At 44.2% G+C, this 22,323-nt stretch overlaps 1 protein-coding gene across 4 annotated transcripts in view; it reads left to right on the top strand.

Annotated features, from left to right (window-relative positions):
- The window catches only part of LOC126175808 (complexin), a 747,913-nt gene that overhangs the window by 591,340 nt on the left and 134,250 nt on the right, over nt 1–22,323 (top strand). For all 4 annotated transcript variants that reach the window (XM_049922797.1, XM_049922796.1, XM_049922795.1 and 1 more), the window contains exon 2: nt 3,359–3,519. In XM_049922797.1, coding sequence (XP_049778754.1) covers nt 3,359–3,519 — 161 coding nt within the window. The remainder of the gene's footprint in view (nt 1–3,358; nt 3,520–22,323) is intronic.

The following is a 22,323-nucleotide window of genomic DNA, read 5'->3' as shown; positions in this document are numbered from 1 at the left end:
ATCCGGTATATGGCGCCTCAAACCACGCGGGCACTCCTCGCGGCTGACCAGGTGATTAAATCATCTTAATGACGATGGAATATGATTCTGACAGCCAGGATACTACTTTCCAGACAGAAATAAAAATTAGAAGCACAAATGAAAGGTTATTGACATTATCTGCGTGAAAACCTGAGTGCACATTGTTTGATCAAACCTTCCTTATTTAATGTTGTTTACGATGCTCTCAGTGATTCCGAACCAATGAATCACTCGATATGAGTCTTTAATCGGACGTTAAGTAAAGTAAGTTTCAATTAAAGGGTGAACTGAAATGCCTTAAATTCCTTCTAGTGCTCTTATTGGACGGAGTCAGTCCATTACCATCCTCTGTAAAAGCGACTGCATTAAGGGGAGGGAGGTGGGTGCAGACTTTTAGCTTCCAAACGTACATTGAAGAGCCACGAAACTGGTAAACCTGCCTGCGAGCACGCAGAAGTGCCGCAACACGACGTGGCATGCACTCGACTAATGTCTGAAGTAGCACTGGAGGGAACTGGCACCATGAAACCTGCAGAGCTATCCATAAATCCTCAAGAATTCGAGGAGATGGAGATCCCTTCTGAGCAGCACGTTTAAAGGCATCTCAGACAATAATGTTCATGTCTGGAGAGGTTAGTGGCCAGCGGAAGTGCTTAAACTCAAAAGAATGTTCCTGGAGCCATTCTGTAGCAATTCCGGAATTGTGAGGTGTCGCATTGTCCTGCTGGAATTGCCCAAGTCCGTCGGAATGTACAATGCACATGAATAGATGCAGGTGAGCAGAAAGAATGCTTACGTACGTATCATCTGTCAGAGTCGTATCCGGGGTCCCATATCACTCCCACTGTACAGGCCCCACACCATTGCAGAGCCTCCACCAGCTTGAACAGTCCCCTGCTGACATGCAAGGTCCAGGGATTCATAACGGTGTCTCCATACCCGTGCACGACCATCCGCTCGATACAATTTGAACGAAATTCGTCCGAGCAGGTAACATGTTCCCAGTCATCAACAGTCCAATGATGTTGAGAGGCCCAGGCGAGGCGTGAAGCTTTGTGTCGTGCAGTCATTTAAGGTACACGAATAGGCCTTCGGTTCCGAAAGTCCATATCGATGATGTTTCATTGAATGATTCTCACGTTGACACTTGATGACGGCCCGGCATTGAAATGAGCAGCAGTTTCCGGAGGTTGCGCTTCTGTCACGATGAACGATTCTCTACAGTTGTCGTTGGTTCCGTTCTCGCACGATCTTACACAGTCATCTAAGGTACGCAGGTGGGCCTTCGGTTCCGAAGTCCATATCGATGATGTTTCATTGAATGATTCTCACGTTGACACTTGTTGATGGCCCGGCATTGAAATGTGCAGCAGTTTCCGGAGGTTGCGCTTCTGTCACGATGAACGATTCTCTACGGTTGTCGTTGGTTCCGTTCTCGCACGATCTTACACAGTCATCTAAGGTACGCAGGTGGGCCTTCGGTTCCGAAAGTCCATATCGATGATGTTTCATTGAATGATTCTCACGTTGACACTTGTTGATGGCCCGGCATTGAAATGTGCAGCAGTTTCCGGAGGTTGCGCTTCTGTCACGATGAACGATACTCTTCAGTCGTCGTTGGTTCCGTCCTCGCACGATCTTACACAGTCATCTAAGGTACGCAGGTGGGCCTTCGGTTCCGAAAGTCCATATCGATGATGTTTCATTGAATGATTCTCACGCTGACACTTGTTGATGGCCCGGCATTGAAATGAGCAGCAGTTTCCGGAGGTTGCGCTTCTGTCACGTTGAACGATACTCTTCAGTCGTCGTTGGTTCCGTCCTCGCACGATCTTACACAGTCATCTAAGGTACGCAGGTGGGCCTTCGGTTCCGAAAGTCCATATCGATGATGTTTCATTAATGATTCTCACGTTGACACTTGTTGATGGCCCGGCATTGAAATGAGCAGCAGTTTCCGGAGGTTGCGCTTCTGTCACGTTGAACGATTCTCTTCAGTCGTCGTTGGTTCCGTTCTCGCACGATCTTTTTCCGACCGCAGCGATGGCGGAGATTTAATATTTTACCTGATTCCTGATATTCACGGCACACTCTTGAAATGGTCGTACGGGAAAATCCCCACTTGATCGCTACCTCGGAGATGCTATGTCCTGTCGCTCATGCGCCGACTATAGCACCACGTTCAAACTCACTTAAATCTTGATAATCTGCCATTGTAGCAGCAGTAATCGAACAAAAAACTGCGCCAAACCCTTGGTGTCTTATATAGGCGTTGCCGACCGCAGCACCTTATTCTTCCTGTTTACACATCTCTGTATTTGAATACGAATGGCTATAGCAGTTTCTTTGGCGCTTCGGTACAGTTTGAACCTGGAGCCGATGAGTTACTGAAAGTGGTTTGTTCGTGTACCAACTCTTGATTCTCTGCAGGTCTCCTATAATTTCTCTAGAACTTTCTGGGGCCGTGGGTTTCGTATGTACATCTCAGTCTTCGGCGTACAGCCCCGCAGAGTTCCCGATCTTATCTGTCACAGCATTTACACTGGGTGTGAAATGTTGACTGGACTACACACCTTTAAATTCTGACTGCACCAGGGACAAACTACAGGGAGCGAAAGGTTATTTATAATTGGTACAGAAACGAGACTGCAGTCATAGGAGTTGAAGCACATGAAGGTTCAAATGGTTCAAATGGCTCGAAGCACTATGGGACTTAACATCTGAGGTCATCAGCCCCGTGAACTTAGAACTACTTAAACCTAACTAACCTAAGGACATCACGCACATCCATGCCCGAGGCATGCGAACCTGCGAAAACAGCAGCAGCGCGGATCAAGCCTGATGCGCCTAGAACATCTCGGTCACATCGGCCAGCCACATGAAAGGAAGTCGTATTTGAGAAAGTGAGACAGTATCGTATCATAGCACAGATGTTGTTCAATCTGTACATTGAGCAAGCAGTGCTTATGGCGGTTTGTAATGCACTTTCCTTCAGGTGATTTTAAAATCAGGCTCTCGTTTGAAACATCGACCAGGGAGCATCATGTGTTCATAGGTGCACCATCCTCCAAGCACAACACTCTCCCCTACAACTCCCGACAGTCAGCTGTGTTCTCACTGAGAACTCTCTTTTAGTTCAGCTATGTTATTCTGGCCAAAAGATACCAAATGAAAATAAATTTCCCCTTTAGCACTGACGAGATGCTACTGCAATGCATTCTGCAGTTCTGACATGAAGTATGGGTGTTCAAGCACTTGTGCAATTTGATTTGTGGAGAAGTGGGGCCGAATTATTGGCGGCTGCAGGAGGTGTTACAAGACGTGCTTCTTGTTGCAGGTGCGGTGGGCGGAGACGATGATGGCGACGACAAGGAGAAGGAGGAGGAGGCCGAGAGGGAACGTCAGGAGGCGATCCGTGAGGCCGAAGAGCGCCGCAAGGAGAAGCACCGCAAGATGGAGGAGGAGCGAGAGAAGATGCGCCAGGAGATCCGCGACAAGGTAGGCCCACGTTGTAGCACTGTGCGTGTAAGAGGGGAAAGCTTCGTTTCACCCGAACGAACTAAGGAAGTGACGTCGAGATGACGTAGCCCAGCGTTCGCAAAGTATATCGATCGGCGACTACAAATCGAGCTGACGTTGTGGCGGGAGAAAATCGAGTTGACGTAAAAGTGGCGGGAGAATCGTGTGTTTACAGGCTCAGTGCTGTAGAGTTCTGCTGCTGCGGTATGTCGCAAACTCCTGTTTCGGGCACTTCTTCGAGTAAGTCTACTGACCGTGTTGAAGACCGGGAAGTAGATGTGTTCGAGAGGTTAATGCGTTCATCACCCTAACGATTGCGTGGTTAACACACAGTCCCCCTCCATGGACACTCCATTTGGGACTGCACCCGAACAGCCGTGGCTGGCCTAAACTTTCACGTCAACTCGATTTGTACTCGGCGATCGACGTATCGACATACTTCGCGAACGCTGGGCTACGTCATTTTGACGTAACTTCCTTCGCTCGTTCGGGTGAAAAGAAGCTTTCCCGTGTAAGAGGCGACGCGCGATGGCCAGGGGCAGTGTAGCCAGCTCCAGCAAGGTAACCTGCCCCCTGCGCAGAAACGCGTTCTCGTTCTCAGCGCAGGGCGAGTCTACGCGTCTGCCCCGAAGGGGTGGCCGCGTTAGTTTGCTCTCGCCCACAGCGTTGCGCACGTTATCCACTATGAACGGAACATTCTTCGTCCACTCCTTAACGGCCGGTGGATGCTCACTATACTGTGGGAATGGGGGCGTGCGTACGCCAGCTTTCTCAAGCAATTTTAAACGAAACTTTTCATTAAAAAAAAAGTTTAAATCTCTCGCATCTCGTAGCCTCATTTGTCAGCTTCATGAAGAACTACTTATTATTTCGTTAATGGTCATAGTTATTGTGATTTTTCGGCTGTAACTAAGCCAGTGCACGGAATTCCAATTGTTTCCAATGGAAAATAGGGGTCAATATGGTTTGCGTTTGGTGCGTGTTAGGTCATATATCATTGCTAACGCATTCAATTTCTTTCAACCTTGAGACAAGATCTATATCTATCTCCAGTCTCATTGATCATATGTAGAGCATGCACTTCTGCTCGCACTCACAAATGATAAAGTGAAAAGTTCATAACATTGCTCACATTTCACAAGCAGTTTGAGATTTAGAAAAGCGTTTTCTGCAAATAGTAGCACACAAAGCAGTGAATATTTCACCATGTAGTTAACATGTGAAACTTTCTGACCTATCACAATATGTAAGCAACTACCGTATTTTTCAATTAAGTAACGTAATTATTTTAAGTCCGCAATTCGTGGTCTTGCGGTAGCGTTCTCGCTCCCCGCGGACCGGGGTCCTGTGCTCGATTCCCAGCGGGGTCAGGGATCTTCCCTGCCTCGAGATGACTGGGTGCTGTTGTTGTCTTCATCATTATTCATCCGCATTACGGTCGGAGGAAGGCAATGGCAAACCACCTCCTCTACGACCTTGCCTAGTCGGCGGTGCGGTCTCCCGCATCGTTCCCTACGGTCCTCGGAGTATGGGACCTCATCATCAATTATTTTAAGGGCCATTGACAGCTGATGATATAAGAATTAGTATGCGTTTGCAACAACATAAGTGAAGAAATTACATGTTTATTTTATATCGAGCATGAGCTTTTCATGACCTATTGACCAGAATCGTCCACAATTATTTGTTTAATAATAGACTGCTGCAGGCTCCTGTCACAATTTGCAGCAACATTAACCATGTTAATCAGGTGAAATTGTAAAAAATATGCTGTGTTTTGGCAAAAGAAGCTATTTTTAACGTGCATACAAGAGAAATAAACGGAAATAAATCTCTCCTTCTATTGCAATCTGAACATAATATTGTAACCCTTTGTGTTTTTAATAGTAACGGGTTTACTTACCTAATTATTGGTCGTACTGGTATAACGTGTTAACACGTTCATTTGCAGGCTCGCTAGATATAGTTTACAAGCTGTGCTTGTGAGTGACCTTCAGCAGTTGAACTGTACATCCCTTACAAGTTGATGGCCACCCACAGCGCAACCGGCCTACCCTCCCCCCCCCCCTCCCCCCCACTATCTTCGTCCCCTTGTCCCCTACTTCATCATATGGTGCAAGTACAGGCCAAGGTATTTTGGATACACTCTACACGTAACATTCCAGCCAATAGCGGCCCTGTGCCAGTTGTGACAACAACGTGCGCTTCAGGGTGTGCAAACAGTAAAGACGTTGATTTTCGCATTATTTTAGGCGTGGTGAAGATACTTAGCCACTGTAATGTTCTGTATGTGTGGCATGAAACAAACGCAGCAAGTATTGCAGTAAGAAGCGCCAATGATAGTTTTCCGAGCATACAACCTTATCTACGGAGAGCAATAAGCAGAAACGTGAGACCTACATGGCTCTCATCGCAGCGTTGCCAGTTACCATGGCGGGCAACGGATGGAGCACGTGGGGTAAGACAGACACATACAAAACACTGCCGACTCCAACCTCTGTGCACAGAACGCATTATGCACCCTCATTCTTATCTGCACATGACTACAGTCTCAGCAACATGGTTGACGACAAACTCTCCCAGATTTTTCTGTGTCTTTATCAACAATCTCCCCTACACACGGAGCAACATGTTCTCGATCAGCTTGACACGTTAAATTCTTCTAAAATCTGAAGCCTATTATTACCGCTTCCAGGAACGTCATCAGGGGCTACTGGAGACTATCATGATTTTCTATTTTTTTTTAATTCTTTTCCTCCACTACAGTCTGGTGGATATCGGAATGCAGCTTGGCCAGAGTACGTAATATTGCAGCTTATCAATGTAGAGCTTTGAGAAAGTTCGAATCATTACGTGGGGAACATAGGAGCATCACATCGACACACCGCACATGCAGTTCACCGTATTGCAACGACTGTAGCGCCACTAGTGACTAGATGCGCTCACGCAAGTGTGGCAAGAGGAGTAGGCACCGCTGCTTCCACAAAGGCTAAACTATGAGACGATCGTAGGACTGTAGGCTGTGTCTGACGAACAGAATGACGACAACACTTAATATCTATGCAGAGGATACATGAAAGTGTCATCACTAACTGTCGAGAACACGTTACTGCAAGCTGGTTGAATTCTCGAGTTACCAGGCGTTATTTATCGCTGACAGCATACTATAAACAAAATATGCATGGTATAGACCCAAAGTGAACTGGAACAGCGAATGGGTTTCTGTGGTGTTCAACGATGAGGCTCGCTTCTATATGGGACAGTCAGATCGCCGCTAACGTCGTAACCACCCCAGTGCATTCGTTGCTGTGTAAAATTTAGCCCAACTTTACCTCGCACTCTACAAAAGTCTACGTTTTACGAAACTATGCACTCACGACTGTTATCCAACTTAAGCTCGTATGCTAATCTTTGACTAAACAGAACCTAATTTGAACTGAACTGTAACTGGTCTGAATACAACATGTCTATGTTAAAAGTGCAACTGGCCCTAATCAAAATTTCCACTTACTTCATGTCCTGGCAACATTTCTGCAAATTTCTCGATAGCACAAAAGCACAACAGCAAACAGTAAGCGGACAGCGGCAGAGCTAGATTTCTATTCCTTCATAAAATTTCCAAACTATACCCAAACTGTTTCATGCCACATGGTACAATGTGGTAATACGTAATGATAAGCAGCGGGATGGGGAAAGTAGCTATTCCTATGAAATGATATTCCAAGACAACGTTTTTAAAACGAAGCACACATTCAAAAAGACAGAGTAAAACTTCACGTGATCTGCACATATAACATAGGTCTGAACAATACTGTGCTTAACAAATTGAACGATGATTTAAAGAGGATGCAACGTTAACAAAGAATTTCAATAAAAATCGAACAGATTAATCAGTTAATTTGTTAATGCATGACGCAGGAAAAAGGCGTGTTCTTTCTCTCAGCTCTGAGCTCGTTAGTTAGTTGACAATAATTATTCCAACGAATTGCATGAACAGTGCGGCACTCTTACCTAAACTTCCTCCCTTGAAAAATAGCGACATTATTAAAAATATATAATCTCTTCTCTTTTTAATATATTCATCTTATTGATTCTTGGTTCAAATGGTTCTGAGCACTATGGGACTTAACATCTATGGTCATAAGTCCTCTAGAACTTAGAGCTACTTAAACCTAACTAACCTACGGACATCACACAACACCCAGTCATCACGAGGCAGAGAAAATCCCTGACCCCGCCGGGAATCGAACCCGGGCGCGGGAAGCGAGAACGCTACCGCACGACCACGAGCTGCGGACATTGATTCTTGCTGACCTTTACAATCACTCTTTCTTCACGTAACAGTTACAATTGCAAGTCCACACATCTCTACTAAATACGTCCGTCACTTACCACACTTCAGCTAAGAACGTAACACACTGCGCAAAGGCAAAGACTGTGCCACGACAAGACCAAAGATTGTTTAACACTAATGCAACTTGCTCTCAGTCTCTCTGACGTGCACATCGATAACACACCAAAACCAAAATTACATGACCACCTTAAACGTGCTCCTAGGTGACATCGCGAAGGGTCACAGGAAGCAGAGAGTCTAGGGACCTGTATTTGTATCTCTACGACTTCCGGAATAATGATGTGTGGAGCTATTGCATATTACAACAGGACTTGTTTGACAATTGTTGAAGGAAGGCTGAATACTCGCCAGTAATATGCCGGAATCACAGACGCCACTGTCATAGCCTTCATGACCAGCATATTCCAGTAGAATAATGCAAAATAATCTTTGACACACAGCATGGATTCAGAAAATATTTTGCTTTTGATGCACAACTGCCGTTTGTTCACACGAAGTAATGAGGGCTATCGACAGGGGGTCCCAAGTTGATTCCATATTTCTAGATTTCCAGAAAGCTTTGTCATAAGCGGCTTCCAATCAGATTGGGTTCCTATGGAGTAGCATCTCAGTTGTGCCACTGGAATCGTAATTTCTTGTCAGAAGATCACAGTTCCTAGTAGTTGGTGGAAAGTCATCGAGTGAAGTCGAAGTGATTTCTGGCATTTCGCCAAGGAATTTTCGAACCCTCAGGTGAACCCTATAGGCACCGCTTAGGAGACAGTATGGACAACCCTCTTAGGTCCTTTGTAGCTCTTCAGTTCGGAAACGCGCTGCTGCTACGGTTGCAGGTTCGAATCCTGCCTCAGGATGTGTGTGACGTCCTTAGATTATTTAGGTTTAAGTAGTTCTAAGTCTAGGGGACTGATGACCACAGATGTTAACTCCCATAGTGCTTAGAGCCATTTGAACCCATCCTTTGTAGCTGATTCTGTCATTTATCTTACAGAGAGGTAGAAGATTAAAGCGAATTGCAAAATATTTTAGACAAGATATCTGTATGGTTCGAAAAGTGATAACTGACGCTAAACAATAAAAATCGTGAGGTCCTCTACTTGAGTGCCAAAAAGAATCCCTTAAATTTCGGTTGCACTGTAAATCACATGAAGTTGATGGCTGCCGATTCAACTAAATACTTAGGGATTACAGTTACGAACAACTTAAATTGGAACCAGCATATACAATTTGTTGTAGGCGATTTATTGGTAGAACGCGTAGAAGATACAACAAGTTCACTAAACAGATTGCCGACACTACGCTTGCCCGTCCTGTTCTGGAATATTGCTGGGCGGTATGGGATCCTTTGCCAGATGGGAACTGACAAATGACATTGAAAAATTTCACAGAAGGGCAGTTTATTTGGACTATTGTGAAATAGGGGAGCGACAGTCACGAATGTGATACACGAGTTGGGGTGGCGTTTTCCGTTGCAGCGAGATCTTTTCACAAAATTCCAGTCAACAACTTTCTCCTCCGAATGCGAAAATGTTTTATTGGCTCCGACCTATCTGGACAGAAATGACCATCATTATAAAGTAAGAGAAATGAGAGCTCGTTTTTCCAACGTTCTGTTTGTGAGTGGAACGGTCGAGACATAGTCTGAAAGTGCTTCGATGAACCCTCTGCCAAATACCTAAGTGTGAATTCCGGAGTATTCATGCAGATGTAAACTGAACTAGCTTAAAGCACAAAATGGTCGCATATCAACGACAACTGTACTTTTCAATTTACGCTGCGCGTTAAAATGGAGTATCAGTTTCATATTCTGGAAAAAACTGCCTCCTTTTACATACTCCATACAACTATGTTCCGTTTTAGATTAAATTTAAAGCGCTAGAGAAATGCAGTAATGATATTTCTCCTCCAGTGGCTTTGACTCAAGAATCAGTTAATTAACGAGACGGTGGCTCCTGCAGGCAGGACTCAAGATGGATGAGCTCCATGACGTGATGGCTCATCAATCTACTTGTTGTTACTTTTTATGGCAACTGAGAGTATTTACGGAAGCATTAGAAGGGCGTAAAAACACATTAGAAGGTCTTAAAAAACGCACACACACACACACACACTCTCTCTCTCTCTCTCTCTCTCTCTCTCTCTCTCTCTCTCTCTCTCGCGCACGCGCGAGTAACAACACCACATCATAACATTGTCGACTACAAAAGGATATTCACTCCTTCCAATACTTTCTAACGTTCGTTGACAATATGTTTGGCCTGTCTTCACAGCCTTTATAAATTGTTTAAAATAATTTATTGTCTTCTTCTGCCTGTCTGCCCGTTTCAGCTATAATGTTATCTTCAAGAAAGACTTTAACGTATTATTTATGTCACTATTATATGTACGGCAGGCAACACACGACTGTTCCTACTTTTTTTTCGTTTCAGTCACTTCTCATAATAGCAGTGCGTACTCACAGAAGTTCGTTCGTTGTGACCAAATGTTCCAGTAAGCTGGGAATGAGACAAAGTGAATCACAACTGAGAATATTTGGGAGGAGATTTCCACTTCTGGTACCTGCATCATAAACAAGGAGCATCATAACCAAGGAAAACCAAGTCAAACTTTCAACAGCAGGCCCTGGGCTGTGCAGCTTTTACTATATACTGTATGGCTTACACTGTCCTATCAAAAGTATCCAGATGCCTATTAGAGGACATTAGAGCGGGATGTGTTCACCCTTCGTTTTTATGACTGTTTGAACTCTTCTGGAGACACTTTCAATGAGGTATCTGAATGCCTCTAGCGGAATGACAGTCCATTGCTCCTCCAGAGAAGATTGTCATTGCAGACGCTGTGATCTGCGGTGAAGTCGATGTTCTAACTCATCCCAAAAGTGTTCCATTGGGATCAGATCGGGACTCGGGGCAGGAATATCCATTTCAGGAATATTGTTATCCACAACCCATTACTTCACATATGCTGCTCTCTGATAAAGTGCATTGTCGTGTCGACATAAACAGTCATCGTCTTCGAAGTACTCTTCTACAGTACACAGTGCACAGTGCTGTAGAAAGTGTTCATATCATAACACATTAAAAGTTTTCCTGAGTGTTATAAGGGGACCACAACATAAACTCGAAAAACAAGCCCATACCGTCCCACAATTTCCTCCGTACTTCACTGTTGCTCTACACATGATACGGCATTCGCCAAATCCGCGTGCTTCTATCGGATTGCCACGGAGCACAGCGTTATTTTATCAGTCCAGTCATTATTTTCCAGTCATCTACTGTGCAGTGACGTCGTCCTTCACATCATCTAAAGCGTCGCTTAGCACTGAGTATAGAAATGTGTGGCTTATGAGGAGCTGATCCAAAATTGTATCCCATCCTCGTTAACCACCTACAGTTATTGTGCCAACTGGGCAGATGGCACTTCGGAACTAACGAGTAATTCTTTCGGCTGATACACTCCACAATGCTCAGTCAGTACATGAGATTTGCCTGATCTAGCTTTAGCTGTGGTAGTTCCTTCGCATTTCCACTTTGCAGTCATATAACCAACAGTCGAAATGGGCAGCTTTAGAATGGTTGTATGTCTCTGATAACTGTTACAGTTGTAACTGAATGTTAGTATTAAATCAGCACAGACATCCACAGTGGCAGAAAAGCTGTTTCTTGGTATAGTTCATGAAAATGGATGGCAGTTTGCACGATAATAAAATTAATTAAACACTTGCTTGATGGGGCGACACTAGAATAGAAATGTGGCAACACGATAAGAAATAACCAGTAACATTTATTAAGAGTACTTTACTAAACTTATCTTTTGGTAACAGTTCAATGTGTGATACTTGGTGTCTTATGCCTAATACACCACATGTCCATTAAAATTGCTACACCACGAAGATGACGTGCTACAGACGCGAAATTTAACCGACAGGAAGAAGATGCTGTGATATGCAAATGATTAGCTTGTCAGAGCATTCACACAAGGTTGGCGCCGGTGGCGACGCCTACAAAGTGCTGCGATGAGGAAGGTTTCCAACCGATTTCTCATACACAAACAGCAGTTGACCGGCGTTGACTCGTGAAACGTTGTTGTGATGCCTCGTGTAAGGAGGAGAAATGGGCACCATCACGTTTCCGACTTTGATAAAGATCTGATCGTAGCCTACCACGATTGCGGTTTATCGTATCGCGACATTGCTGCTCGCGTTGGTCGAAATCCAATGACTGTTAGCAGAATATGGAATATGTAATTAGGTTCAGGAGGGTAATACGGAACGCCGTGCTGGATCCCAACGACCTCGTATCACTAGCAGTTGAGATGAAAGGCATCTTATCCGCATGGCTGTAACGGATCGTGCAGCTACGTCTCGATCCCTGAGTCAACACATGGAGACGTTTGCAAGACATTAAACATCTGCACAAACAGTTCGACGACGTTTGCAGCAGCATGGACTATCAGCACGGAGACCAAGGCTGCGCTTACCCTTGACGCTGCATCACAGACAGGAGCGCCTGCGATGGTGTACTCAACGACGAACCTGGGTGCACGAATGGCAAATCGTCATTTTTTCGGATGAATCCAGATCTGTTTACAGCATCATGATGGTCGCATCGATGTGTTACGACCCGTGGCTCTACGCTTCATTCGACCCCTGCGAAACCCTACATTTCAGCAGGATAATGCATGACCGCATGTTGCAGGTCCTGTACGGGCCTTTCTGGATACAGAAAATGTTCAACTGCTGCCCTGGCCAGCACGTTCTTCAGATTCCTCACCAATTGAAAACGTCTGGTCAATGGTGGCCGAGCAACTGGCTCGTCACAATACGCCAGTCACGACTCTTGATGAACTGTGGTATCGTGTTGAAGCTGCATGGGCAGCTGTACCTGTACACTCCATCCAAGCTTGATTCAATGGCCAGGCGTATCAAGGCCGTTATTACGGCCAGAGGTGGTTGTTCTGGGTACTGATTTCTCAGGATCTATGCACCCAAATTGCGTGGAAATGTAATCACATGTCAGTTCTAGTATAATATATTTGTCCAATGAATACCCGTTGATCATCTGCATTTCTTCTTGGTGTAGCAATTTTAATGGCTAATAGTGTACAATGAAATCTAGATAGCTCTGCTGTCTCTTGGCAGTCTATGATGTCACTATAACTGAATAATTACGCAGACACTCGTTTGAGTATCCTATTGCCTGTAATTTGCAGGTGCTAAGTCGGAATGTAGTATTAAGAACGATACACGCGGTACTGCAGGAACTGTAATGAGCTAGCTGCAGGCACTGAACTCAACTGTCTGATTGCAGGATCGGAACTGTTTGAATTTCTATGATGCGTCTTCTTTTCTGTCTGTTACGGAAGTAATAGGAGGAAGTAAAGTAGCCCCAGCTGACAGCAGCACTCTCTTGGCGGCTGGCAAAGCTATATGAGAGCATTGTACACAATTTATTAATACATTACAAGATGTCACGAAGCCCACGATATGGACAGTCAACTTTTGCTCATTCCACTCTGCAGTTATGGACGCCCTGTTTCTCCATTTCTCTTTATGCTAGGGTCCGCAGTCACGAAACATTTCTGAAATGAAATCTTTTTTTTCTGCAAGGCTGTTTCATTCAACAAAATGTTTCTTACATTATGTTATTGTCCATTTCAACTTCATCTTTTTTTTTTAATTTTCAGTTTTACATCACACAACTGTCACTGCGTCATTTAACAGCATTATGTTGTAGCTAAGATTTTGTTACATTCTGAAACACAGGTATATGTGGATAAAACGATATGTTTTTTTATATCTGACAAATAGTGTTAACGATCCGTCAGAACTACCTGACTGATGCAACACTCCTGTGGAAGAGGGTTCATTTCAAAATTACAAAGGAATGGAAATGTGCCAGTCATGAAACAAAGATATGTTTTTAAATAAAACAGCATTGTATGAAAAATGGTTTCATATAATTATCTTTCTTGTCCTCACTCCGTTGCGTTGGTACGTTGTAGCCTGCTTGAAAATGACATGCTCGTCGAAATCGATCGACAGCACCTTGCAGTAAGGTGTTGCAATCAGAAGCAGATAATGACGTCATTTAAACGGTTGACCATACTTACACGTATGACATTTCATCTTCAGTATTCTAGTATTCTCAAATTGCATTTATTTAACTGTTAGGAATAGTTGTTCTGTGTCACCTAATTATGAGAGCTAACTCCAAATACCTTGCTTAGAAAGCTATCCTCCATCTCTCGTCTCACTTCTGCATTCACATCACGGCTGTGCGTCATAGCGCGAGAGTTGTCTGTTCCTCATTATCTGCCAGTGTCCAGCCTTCAGCTGCAAACATACATTGACCTTTCTCGTTGCTTTACACCTTCGAATCCGTATCGTCGTGTAATGTTTACATTCATTAAACGGCTGTGTAATCTGGGAGCTGGTGTACTGTTTAATGTAACCTGGTTTCTCTCTGCATTTAACTGAAGCGTGGATGAACACAGGAAACTATTTAACGTCGATAAAAAATTCATAAGTGCACCGGTGGAAATGTACTGAAGAATACGCAGTGAGAATAGCATCCAAAATCACTAGTTTCATGAGGTATAATGCGAGAATTTAGAGAGCGCAGCTGTTTACTTTTGAAGATGAGAAAATGCTGCTATTGTGACTAAGTGAGGTGGGACATCGGAATACGTCTGTTGATTAAGGCTATCTAATTACATGCAACGAACTGGTAAGGTTGACCTTTGGTTGTGTACTAATCATAAAATGAAGACTGCAGCAAACACATTCCGTGTTTAATTTCCGTAGACATAGACTTCTTCGATTTCTCTATCATACACTCTGAAATGTGCTAATGACGGCCTCTTAATTCAGCCAAGTGGGAAAACTGGGAAGGCCTGGACCAGTGGGGATTTTACACACCTCATTCACTGGTACAACAAAAATTTATTTTACGAAGTTTCACTCACATAGTAGCCGATTAAGACTTCTTTAATTATTTAAAAACCCAAGCAATGAGACTCATCTAAAATTGATTGTCAGTTCAAATTGTTTACAAAACATTTAAAGTTAACTTTAAACCAAGATGACTTACTCGTAACATTCTTTAAGGCGAGACACCCCCTATATAAGACACAGAATGAAACAAAGGTAAAGTCGTAATAAACGCAGACATAAATCTAGACGACACTACCAGAACTCACCAGAAGACCCTTAATTACCAAATGGTGAGAAAAAAACAAGATTTAAACTTGACCGAAAAAAAACTAAAATAATACTTGTTTTAAGAGAAAAACAATTTAACAACAGAATCTAGCCAAGATAATTTTGAGCCCTGAAACACACATCAGTTGAAGATTTAACACATTTTCCAATGACAGAAGAATAATTAAGATTGCCAACGCACGTCAAAATTTACTTAAGGTGAAGGCCACAAGCTAACGGACACAAATTCAGAATTATTCCAAGTATAAACTTAACTCTAACTGGAAAATCAAGTAGTGCGGCTGCGGTTGGATGAAACAGCTCGAAAGACAGACAGCGGTGAGTGTTGCCAAGTGTATGCACCCCCAATGACGTAAACAGCCGGCTAAGCAAGCCGACGAGGCTTGAGTAAGTGGGGTCCGGTCCTGGGTAACACGTACCAGCAATGGAGTACAGAAGATTATTAACGTCACTTCCCTGCAAATAAATTACTCTTAGGGTAGAATTAATTAATATGAGCTCCTACCAAAAACCATGATAAGCAAAAGTTTTAAGAAACCAGATACAAATATTTAAAAAATAATAATCTCAGCAATAGAAGAGTAATATCAGATTATTTTCTTGTTAGCAAACCATTAAATCAGCCACGAAACTCGCATGACATTCAAGGCTCACACATTAGCCCATAGAGGTTCAGAGAGAACAAACACGCCCTGGAACAGAGTAAAATTTATCAAGCCAATTTAAGTAGAACAGATGCACTATATAATTTCGTAGACAGCGTAGGTCTTTAGCAATAGCTTCGAGGAAACCAGAAAAACAAAAGAAAATTATAAAATGCCAGTAAAATACCAAAACCGACTCACCCTGACATGATCAATTAAACATTCGTAGTCACTGGTAATACAAAATAGTTCACTGCGCCTCCAATTGAAAACTGCATGACCAATCATTTACTTTAAAAATCAGAAGAATTAATGGGAGAAGGACAAGAACAGGTTACGTCAGTAATGTACATCGCCAACCTTCCAAATAAGCTTTCTTCTGGAACACAGAGCTTTGCACTGGCTAAAGGCTCACAAGCACAACGGATACATAAGGTTCACACAAAAACCCAATTATATATCAGCCAATGAATCAGTCTAAAATGTCTACCAGATCTTGGAATCACATTGCCCTTCGAATACCATGGAGACACGGGCGTCCGTAGCCAGCAAGCAGAAGGAAGGAAGACCAAAATGACGGTGAACACTGCACTGACAACTCGGTGCCCTTCTGATAAGCCACAGCACAAGCCACGCCGGTTCTCAGTAACTTACACGGGATAACACGACCCCAATGTCTGACGCCCGTCAACAGCTAACATCTCGGCGAAGAAGCCCCACGGAAAGCTCGTCACAACTTCGTTCCTCCGCTCATACTGTCCACCAAGCTGTCCACCACGCCCGGGGCCGCCACACCGGAGAGCGCTGCGCTCCAACAGCAGCGTGTTAGTCAAAGATCATAAGAATAGTGATATCGATACATTGCCAGAAAGCCGCCACGGCTCACACTGAAAATAGCCGAGCGAGTGCTGTACAGGAGAGTGAAGCGCCATCAATGCAACTAACCTTGCCTGTTGATAAAAGCATACGGAAAGAAAAAAAAATGTACTCATGACATTTCTGGACCTAGAGAAAAACATTCGACAGCATCCAGCACGACCTAAACTGGAGAGCCCTTCGTTCACGTGAAGGTCCAGATGCCTGTGTAATTTGAGCACAATTGAGGAATCGCAATATCACTTGTGTGGTCGGATCCCACATGGTTATTCTCCACCATTTAATATCACTGCCACTGTTCGTCAGGGCTCTGTCCTGTCACCTCAGTTATTCGTGCTATGCATCGATACTGTAAAGGCTAGCGTACAGACACGGGACATATCTTTACGTGGATGATGTGACCCTAGCGCAAGAAACACATATTAATTCAGTGTCAGGTAAAAAACTGGACTAAAAGACTGGCCGAAAATAGGATGCGTCTCAACACCCAGAAGACTGAATACCTGGCATGTGTCCCCAAACCTGTGGTATTATCGAAAGAAATCAATTTAAGTACCTAAAACACACTGTCATCTCAAACTGCGGTGCAACTTTTGATATCCCGGCGACGGTAAACGCAGCCTGGTTCAAGGGAAGACAAGTAGCTTGAGTCCTCTGCGGTAAAAAGATACCCTGAAATTTAAAGACAAAAGTTTACGAGACCATGTTAGGCCCAGAAACAACTTATGGTCAAAACAATGCCGTCAAGTGACGAAAAAGCTTTAGCAGACTTCCCATACTATAAAGATGACGATGCTTCAATGGGCTCTCGAACTAATTAGATGTGCCCAAATAAGGCATAAGGATGTTCGATGAAGATTTCGGTCGCTCTGGTTGTGCAAAAAGTGAAATTAGCTCCTCTCCTCTAGGTAAGATGGCAGGACGACTCGTTCGAAAAACTACTGTCCGATTTCATAGAGGTGGTCATACGATCACATGGAAAAGCAACAAAGCGGTGGACCGACAGTTTCAAATCTGACGCGCACAACGTTTGTTTAAAATCCGAAGATGTCAATAACAGAGTGATTGAAGGAGATATAGTGAATCATTGTAACTGGTAGGTGCAGGATAAGTCCTAAAAAAGAGAGAGCCTAGAGGTTGAAGAGAAACAAAAAATGACTCTGAGCACTATGCGAAATAACATCTGAGGTAATCGCCGGCCAGTGTGGCCGTGCGGTTCTAGGCGCTACGGTCTGGAACCGAGCGACCGCTACGGTCGCAGGTTCGAGTCCTGCCTCGGGCATGGATGTGTGTGATGTCCTTAGGTTAGTTAGGTTTAATTAGTTCTAAGTTCTGGGCGACTGATGACCTTAGAAGTTAAGTCGCATAGTGCTCAGAGCCATTTGAGCCATCTGAGGCCATCAGTCCCCTAGAGCTTAGAACTACTGCCCGAGCCAGGATTCGAACCTGCGACCGTAGCAGCAGCGCGGTTCCGGACTGAAGTTCCTAGAACCGCTCGGGCACAGCGGCCGTCTCCTCCTAATATCCCAAAGTCTCTCTTTTTCAAGAGTAAGGCAACTTGCTCGAAGCAGCCTACTCCTGTGTTGACTCTCAAGGTCTCTGAAACTCAGTCCCATTGGGCACAAGTAGAATACACTTTGATGTTGTTTTACTTCCACCTCGTTTCCAGCGACTACTAACAGGCATTGGACATTTGTAAAATACCTTGTCACATATAATAAGCGAGTATGGTCTTTTGGAGTATTCACGCAAGTTAAGAGAGAGAACATTCTGCGTGCCTGTACCATCCGCTACTAAATGTTATGAGCTCTATTTGTTAAGCAGTACTACTTACAATTAAAAACACTTAGATTCGTACTGTGAGGTGTTCAGTGCACGTCCTGTCAAGATTGTTTTACCCGAGTATCAGGTATGTGCGCGAAGGTGATAGAAATTTTCAAAGGTGATGAAGAGAGACCTATGTATGATTCTGAGATAAGAAATGCTGTTTCGCAAACGACAGTCGAAATTTGCTCACCTAAGGATGTTATCGGAGAACTCTGTTAGTGGACTACGATAACGTAAGGTCTTCATTTGTCCAATGTAACAAACCAACCGTGGGGGCGGGAAACACTGCTGCTTCACTGGAGGTGACATGATCTTCGACCATCTATATATTTCGAAATTGCAGGTGTTGCCACAGAGGCGCTATAGCATGAACTTTGAAGACAACTTTTGTTGCAAAGCTTTATGACTGCTGAGTTACCAACACAGATTCACAGACATTACTGTGCGTCTTCAAATGCATTTTCGCCATAGACCGTCAAGAGTAACAAGTCGTGTGTAAATACGTGCCATAGTTTTGTATCCGCACAGGGCGTGACAACGCCGAGAACCGTCACTATAACCATAAATATAAATCGGGCGACGATGGCTCAACTGCGAAGCCAGGGAGCTAACTCGAGAAGAGGGAACAAAACTCCCCGTTCGAGTCAATATATGTGGAAGCAGGAAGTCAGTACACCGCATAGAGACGAGCTGCGTCGAATGCGAACGACTGGACAACTCAACAGGTGGAACCAAGAGCATGGAACCATGCGAGAGCCAGGTCCTAGTACGCTGACGTCAACGTAAGAACTGACCGGAGAGGCCTGTTGCTAACAGCAAGCAAACACCTGGTTGATTTGGGGGAAGGGACTAAATAACGGCCGGCCGGAGTGGCCGTGCGGTTCTAGGCGCTACAGTCTGGAACCGAGCGACCGCTACGGTCGCAGGTTCGAATCTGCCTCGGGCATGGATGTGTGTGATGTCCTTAGGTTAGTTAGGTTTAATTAGTTCTAAGTTCTAGGCGACTGATGACCTCAGAAGTTAGGTCACATAGTGCTCAGAGCCATTTGAACCATTTGAACTAAATAACGAGGTCATCGGTCCCATCGGATTAGGGAAGAAAGGGGGAGGAAGTCGGCCGTACCCTTTCAAAGGAATCATCCCGGCATTTGCTTGAAGCTAATTAGGGAATTCACGGAAAACCTTAATCAGGATTGCCGGACGCGGATCTGAACCGTCATCCTCCCGAACGTGAATCCAGTGTGCTAACCACTGCGCCACTTCGCTTGGTCAAACACCTGGGTCAATGGTTCTGCCCATTCCACACTTCGAGTGCACCCTCCGTGGCAGCGTTCTGCACTATTGCGTTGCGCCGTCCACGCCATATCATCTGAACCCATCTCGATGTCGCTGGCAAAGATACTGAGCATCCAGGTATCTCCCAGAGATCGCGGTGCAACACCGAAGTTGGAGCGCACGTCTGTACCACAGACATTATCAATGTTTCGTTTAAGTCCACGACGCCGAATGCAAGAGGTCTGTATGGACCTCCGTGTCTCAGCACCGCAGTCGCCCTCACACGGAGGTCCATACAGAGCCGAGCTCTGCCTCAGTTCGTGTCCTCAGCTGAAGCAGCAACATCATTGAGTAGAATTAACGAGTTATTCTAGTCGCAGACGGAAATGTTCTTTCGTAAATGTTAAACATTGTACTTCAAGAGAAGAATTGTAAATGTATGCATCAAGTGATTGTTTAATAGTGACAATTGTAAATTATCGAGTACCGTTGTGGTAAGCGTTGTATCAAGTTAAGAAAGCCTTTTCGTTCATCCATGTAATGGAGTGAACTAATATTTCGTGTGTTGTATTTTGTTGAGCCTTCAGTAAGAGCAATCAGAGAAACAAGTTATGGATGGACGATTGTAGTTTGTCAGGTCATATCAAACACCTGTAACAAATCAATTAAATCTGTGCACAATATGTGCGAATATAATGGCTGTATAAAGCAAGAGAGAGGCTGGAGGGGAGATTAGTTTCAACGTCCCATGAACGACGACTTCATTAGAGACGGAGCACAAACTCGGATTACCGAAGGACGGAGAAGGAAAGCGGCCGTATCCTTTCGGAGGACCCATCCCCGCATTTGCCTTATGCGATTCAGGAAATCACTGGAAACCTAAATCAGAATGGCCGGACCAGAGTTTGAACCGTAGTCCTCCTGAATGCGAGTCCAATGAGCTAACCACTGCGCTACATTGCTCGGTAAGAGAGAGACTACAGAATAAAATATGTCCATCGAAATGAGCATCATCGAGCCTCAATTCATGAGACTCTGCAGGGAGATGTGGGTTTTAAACCAAAGCTACCGTACGGTTTGGCAATTAGATAACACACGAATTCCTTCCCATCCCCCGCCCCCTTACCCTGACAGCCCAAACGCTGGGAACGAACCCACCTTCCAGTGCTTCCAAATTGGCTACCTTCATATCGAGTGATACAGCATCAGCATGAATCATGACTTCACTTACGGAGTTTGGTATTGTGTTCTTGCCCTCTGCTTTACTCAGCGTGAAGTCTACCAGAAAGACTGCCATATGAGATGTGGCTGTGATGCAGGTACGGAACTCGCATTCGGCGGAAGCAGGGATCAATTCGCCATCCGCCCATCCAGATTTGAGTTCCCCATGCTTGGCCTACATTAATTCATGCTGACCCCAGCATTGTTTCTTTGAAAAGTCAGCGGCCGCAATTTCTCTTCCCAAGCTTGAGCTCCGTCTCTTCATCTGCATCTACGTGAATTCTCTGTAATTCACACTTGAGTGTCTGGCAGAGGGTTCTCCGAACCATTTTCTTACGATTTTTCTACGTTTACATTGCCCAATAGCGCACGGGAAAAACTAGCACTAAAATCGTTCCTTGTGAGCTCTGATTTCTCTCATTTTAATTACGATGATCATTTCTCCCCATGTAGGTGGGCGTCAACGCATTCGGAGGACAAAGGAGATAGGAGTTTCGTGAAGATATCTCACCGCAACGAAAAACGCCTTTGTTTTAATAACTACCACAAGATCCTGCGTATAATAACCGTGACACTCTATCATCTATTTCGCGATAATACAGAACAAGCTGCTCTTCTTTTAACCTTTCCGATGTCCTCCGTCAATCCTATCTGGTAAGGATCCTATATCGCACAGCAGTATTCTAACAGAGGACGAAAAACATTATCTAGCTAGTCTCTTAGAGGATTTGTAGCATCTTCTGTTCTGCCAATAAAATACAGTCTTCGATTTGCCTTTCCCATAACATTATCTGTGTAGTCGTTACAATCTAAGTTGTTCGTAATTGTTGTCTCTTGGTATTTAGTGGAACTGACAGCCTTTAGATGTGGGTGATTTGTCGTCTAACGGAAATTTAACGGATTCCTTTTAATACTCATTTGGATGGTTTCACACTTTTCATTATTTATGGTCTATTGCGACTTTTCCACCATACAGATATTTTGTCTAAATTATTTTGCATTTGCTTTTCTTCGTCTGGTGACTTTACTAGAAGGTAAATGATAGCAGCATCTACGAACAGTTTAAGTGCCTGCTCAGACTGGTTCCTAACAGCAGAGGGCCAGTGTACTTCCTTGGGGAACGCCGGATATCACTTCTGCTTTACCCGATGACTTACCGTCGCTTGTTCTAATGACCTAGTCGCCGACATAGTGTTGAATCATAGTCATTCTTTCTCACCTCTTATTTCAAGAAAAAAGTTTCTTGCCTCCAAAAAAATTAACCCAGAGAACAAAATCAGCTGTCTGTAAAAGCGGTGCACAGATAAGTTCTGCTGCATAAAGAGTATTCTCCTCTCCATGGAATAAACTTGCAGTTATGTCGTTGT

The sequence above is a fragment of the Schistocerca cancellata genome, chromosome 3 (assembly GCF_023864275.1).
Source record: "Schistocerca cancellata isolate TAMUIC-IGC-003103 chromosome 3, iqSchCanc2.1, whole genome shotgun sequence".
Classification (NCBI taxonomy): domain Eukaryota; kingdom Metazoa; phylum Arthropoda; class Insecta; order Orthoptera; family Acrididae; genus Schistocerca; species Schistocerca cancellata.
This window is presented reverse-complemented; position numbering and strand designations above follow the sequence as displayed.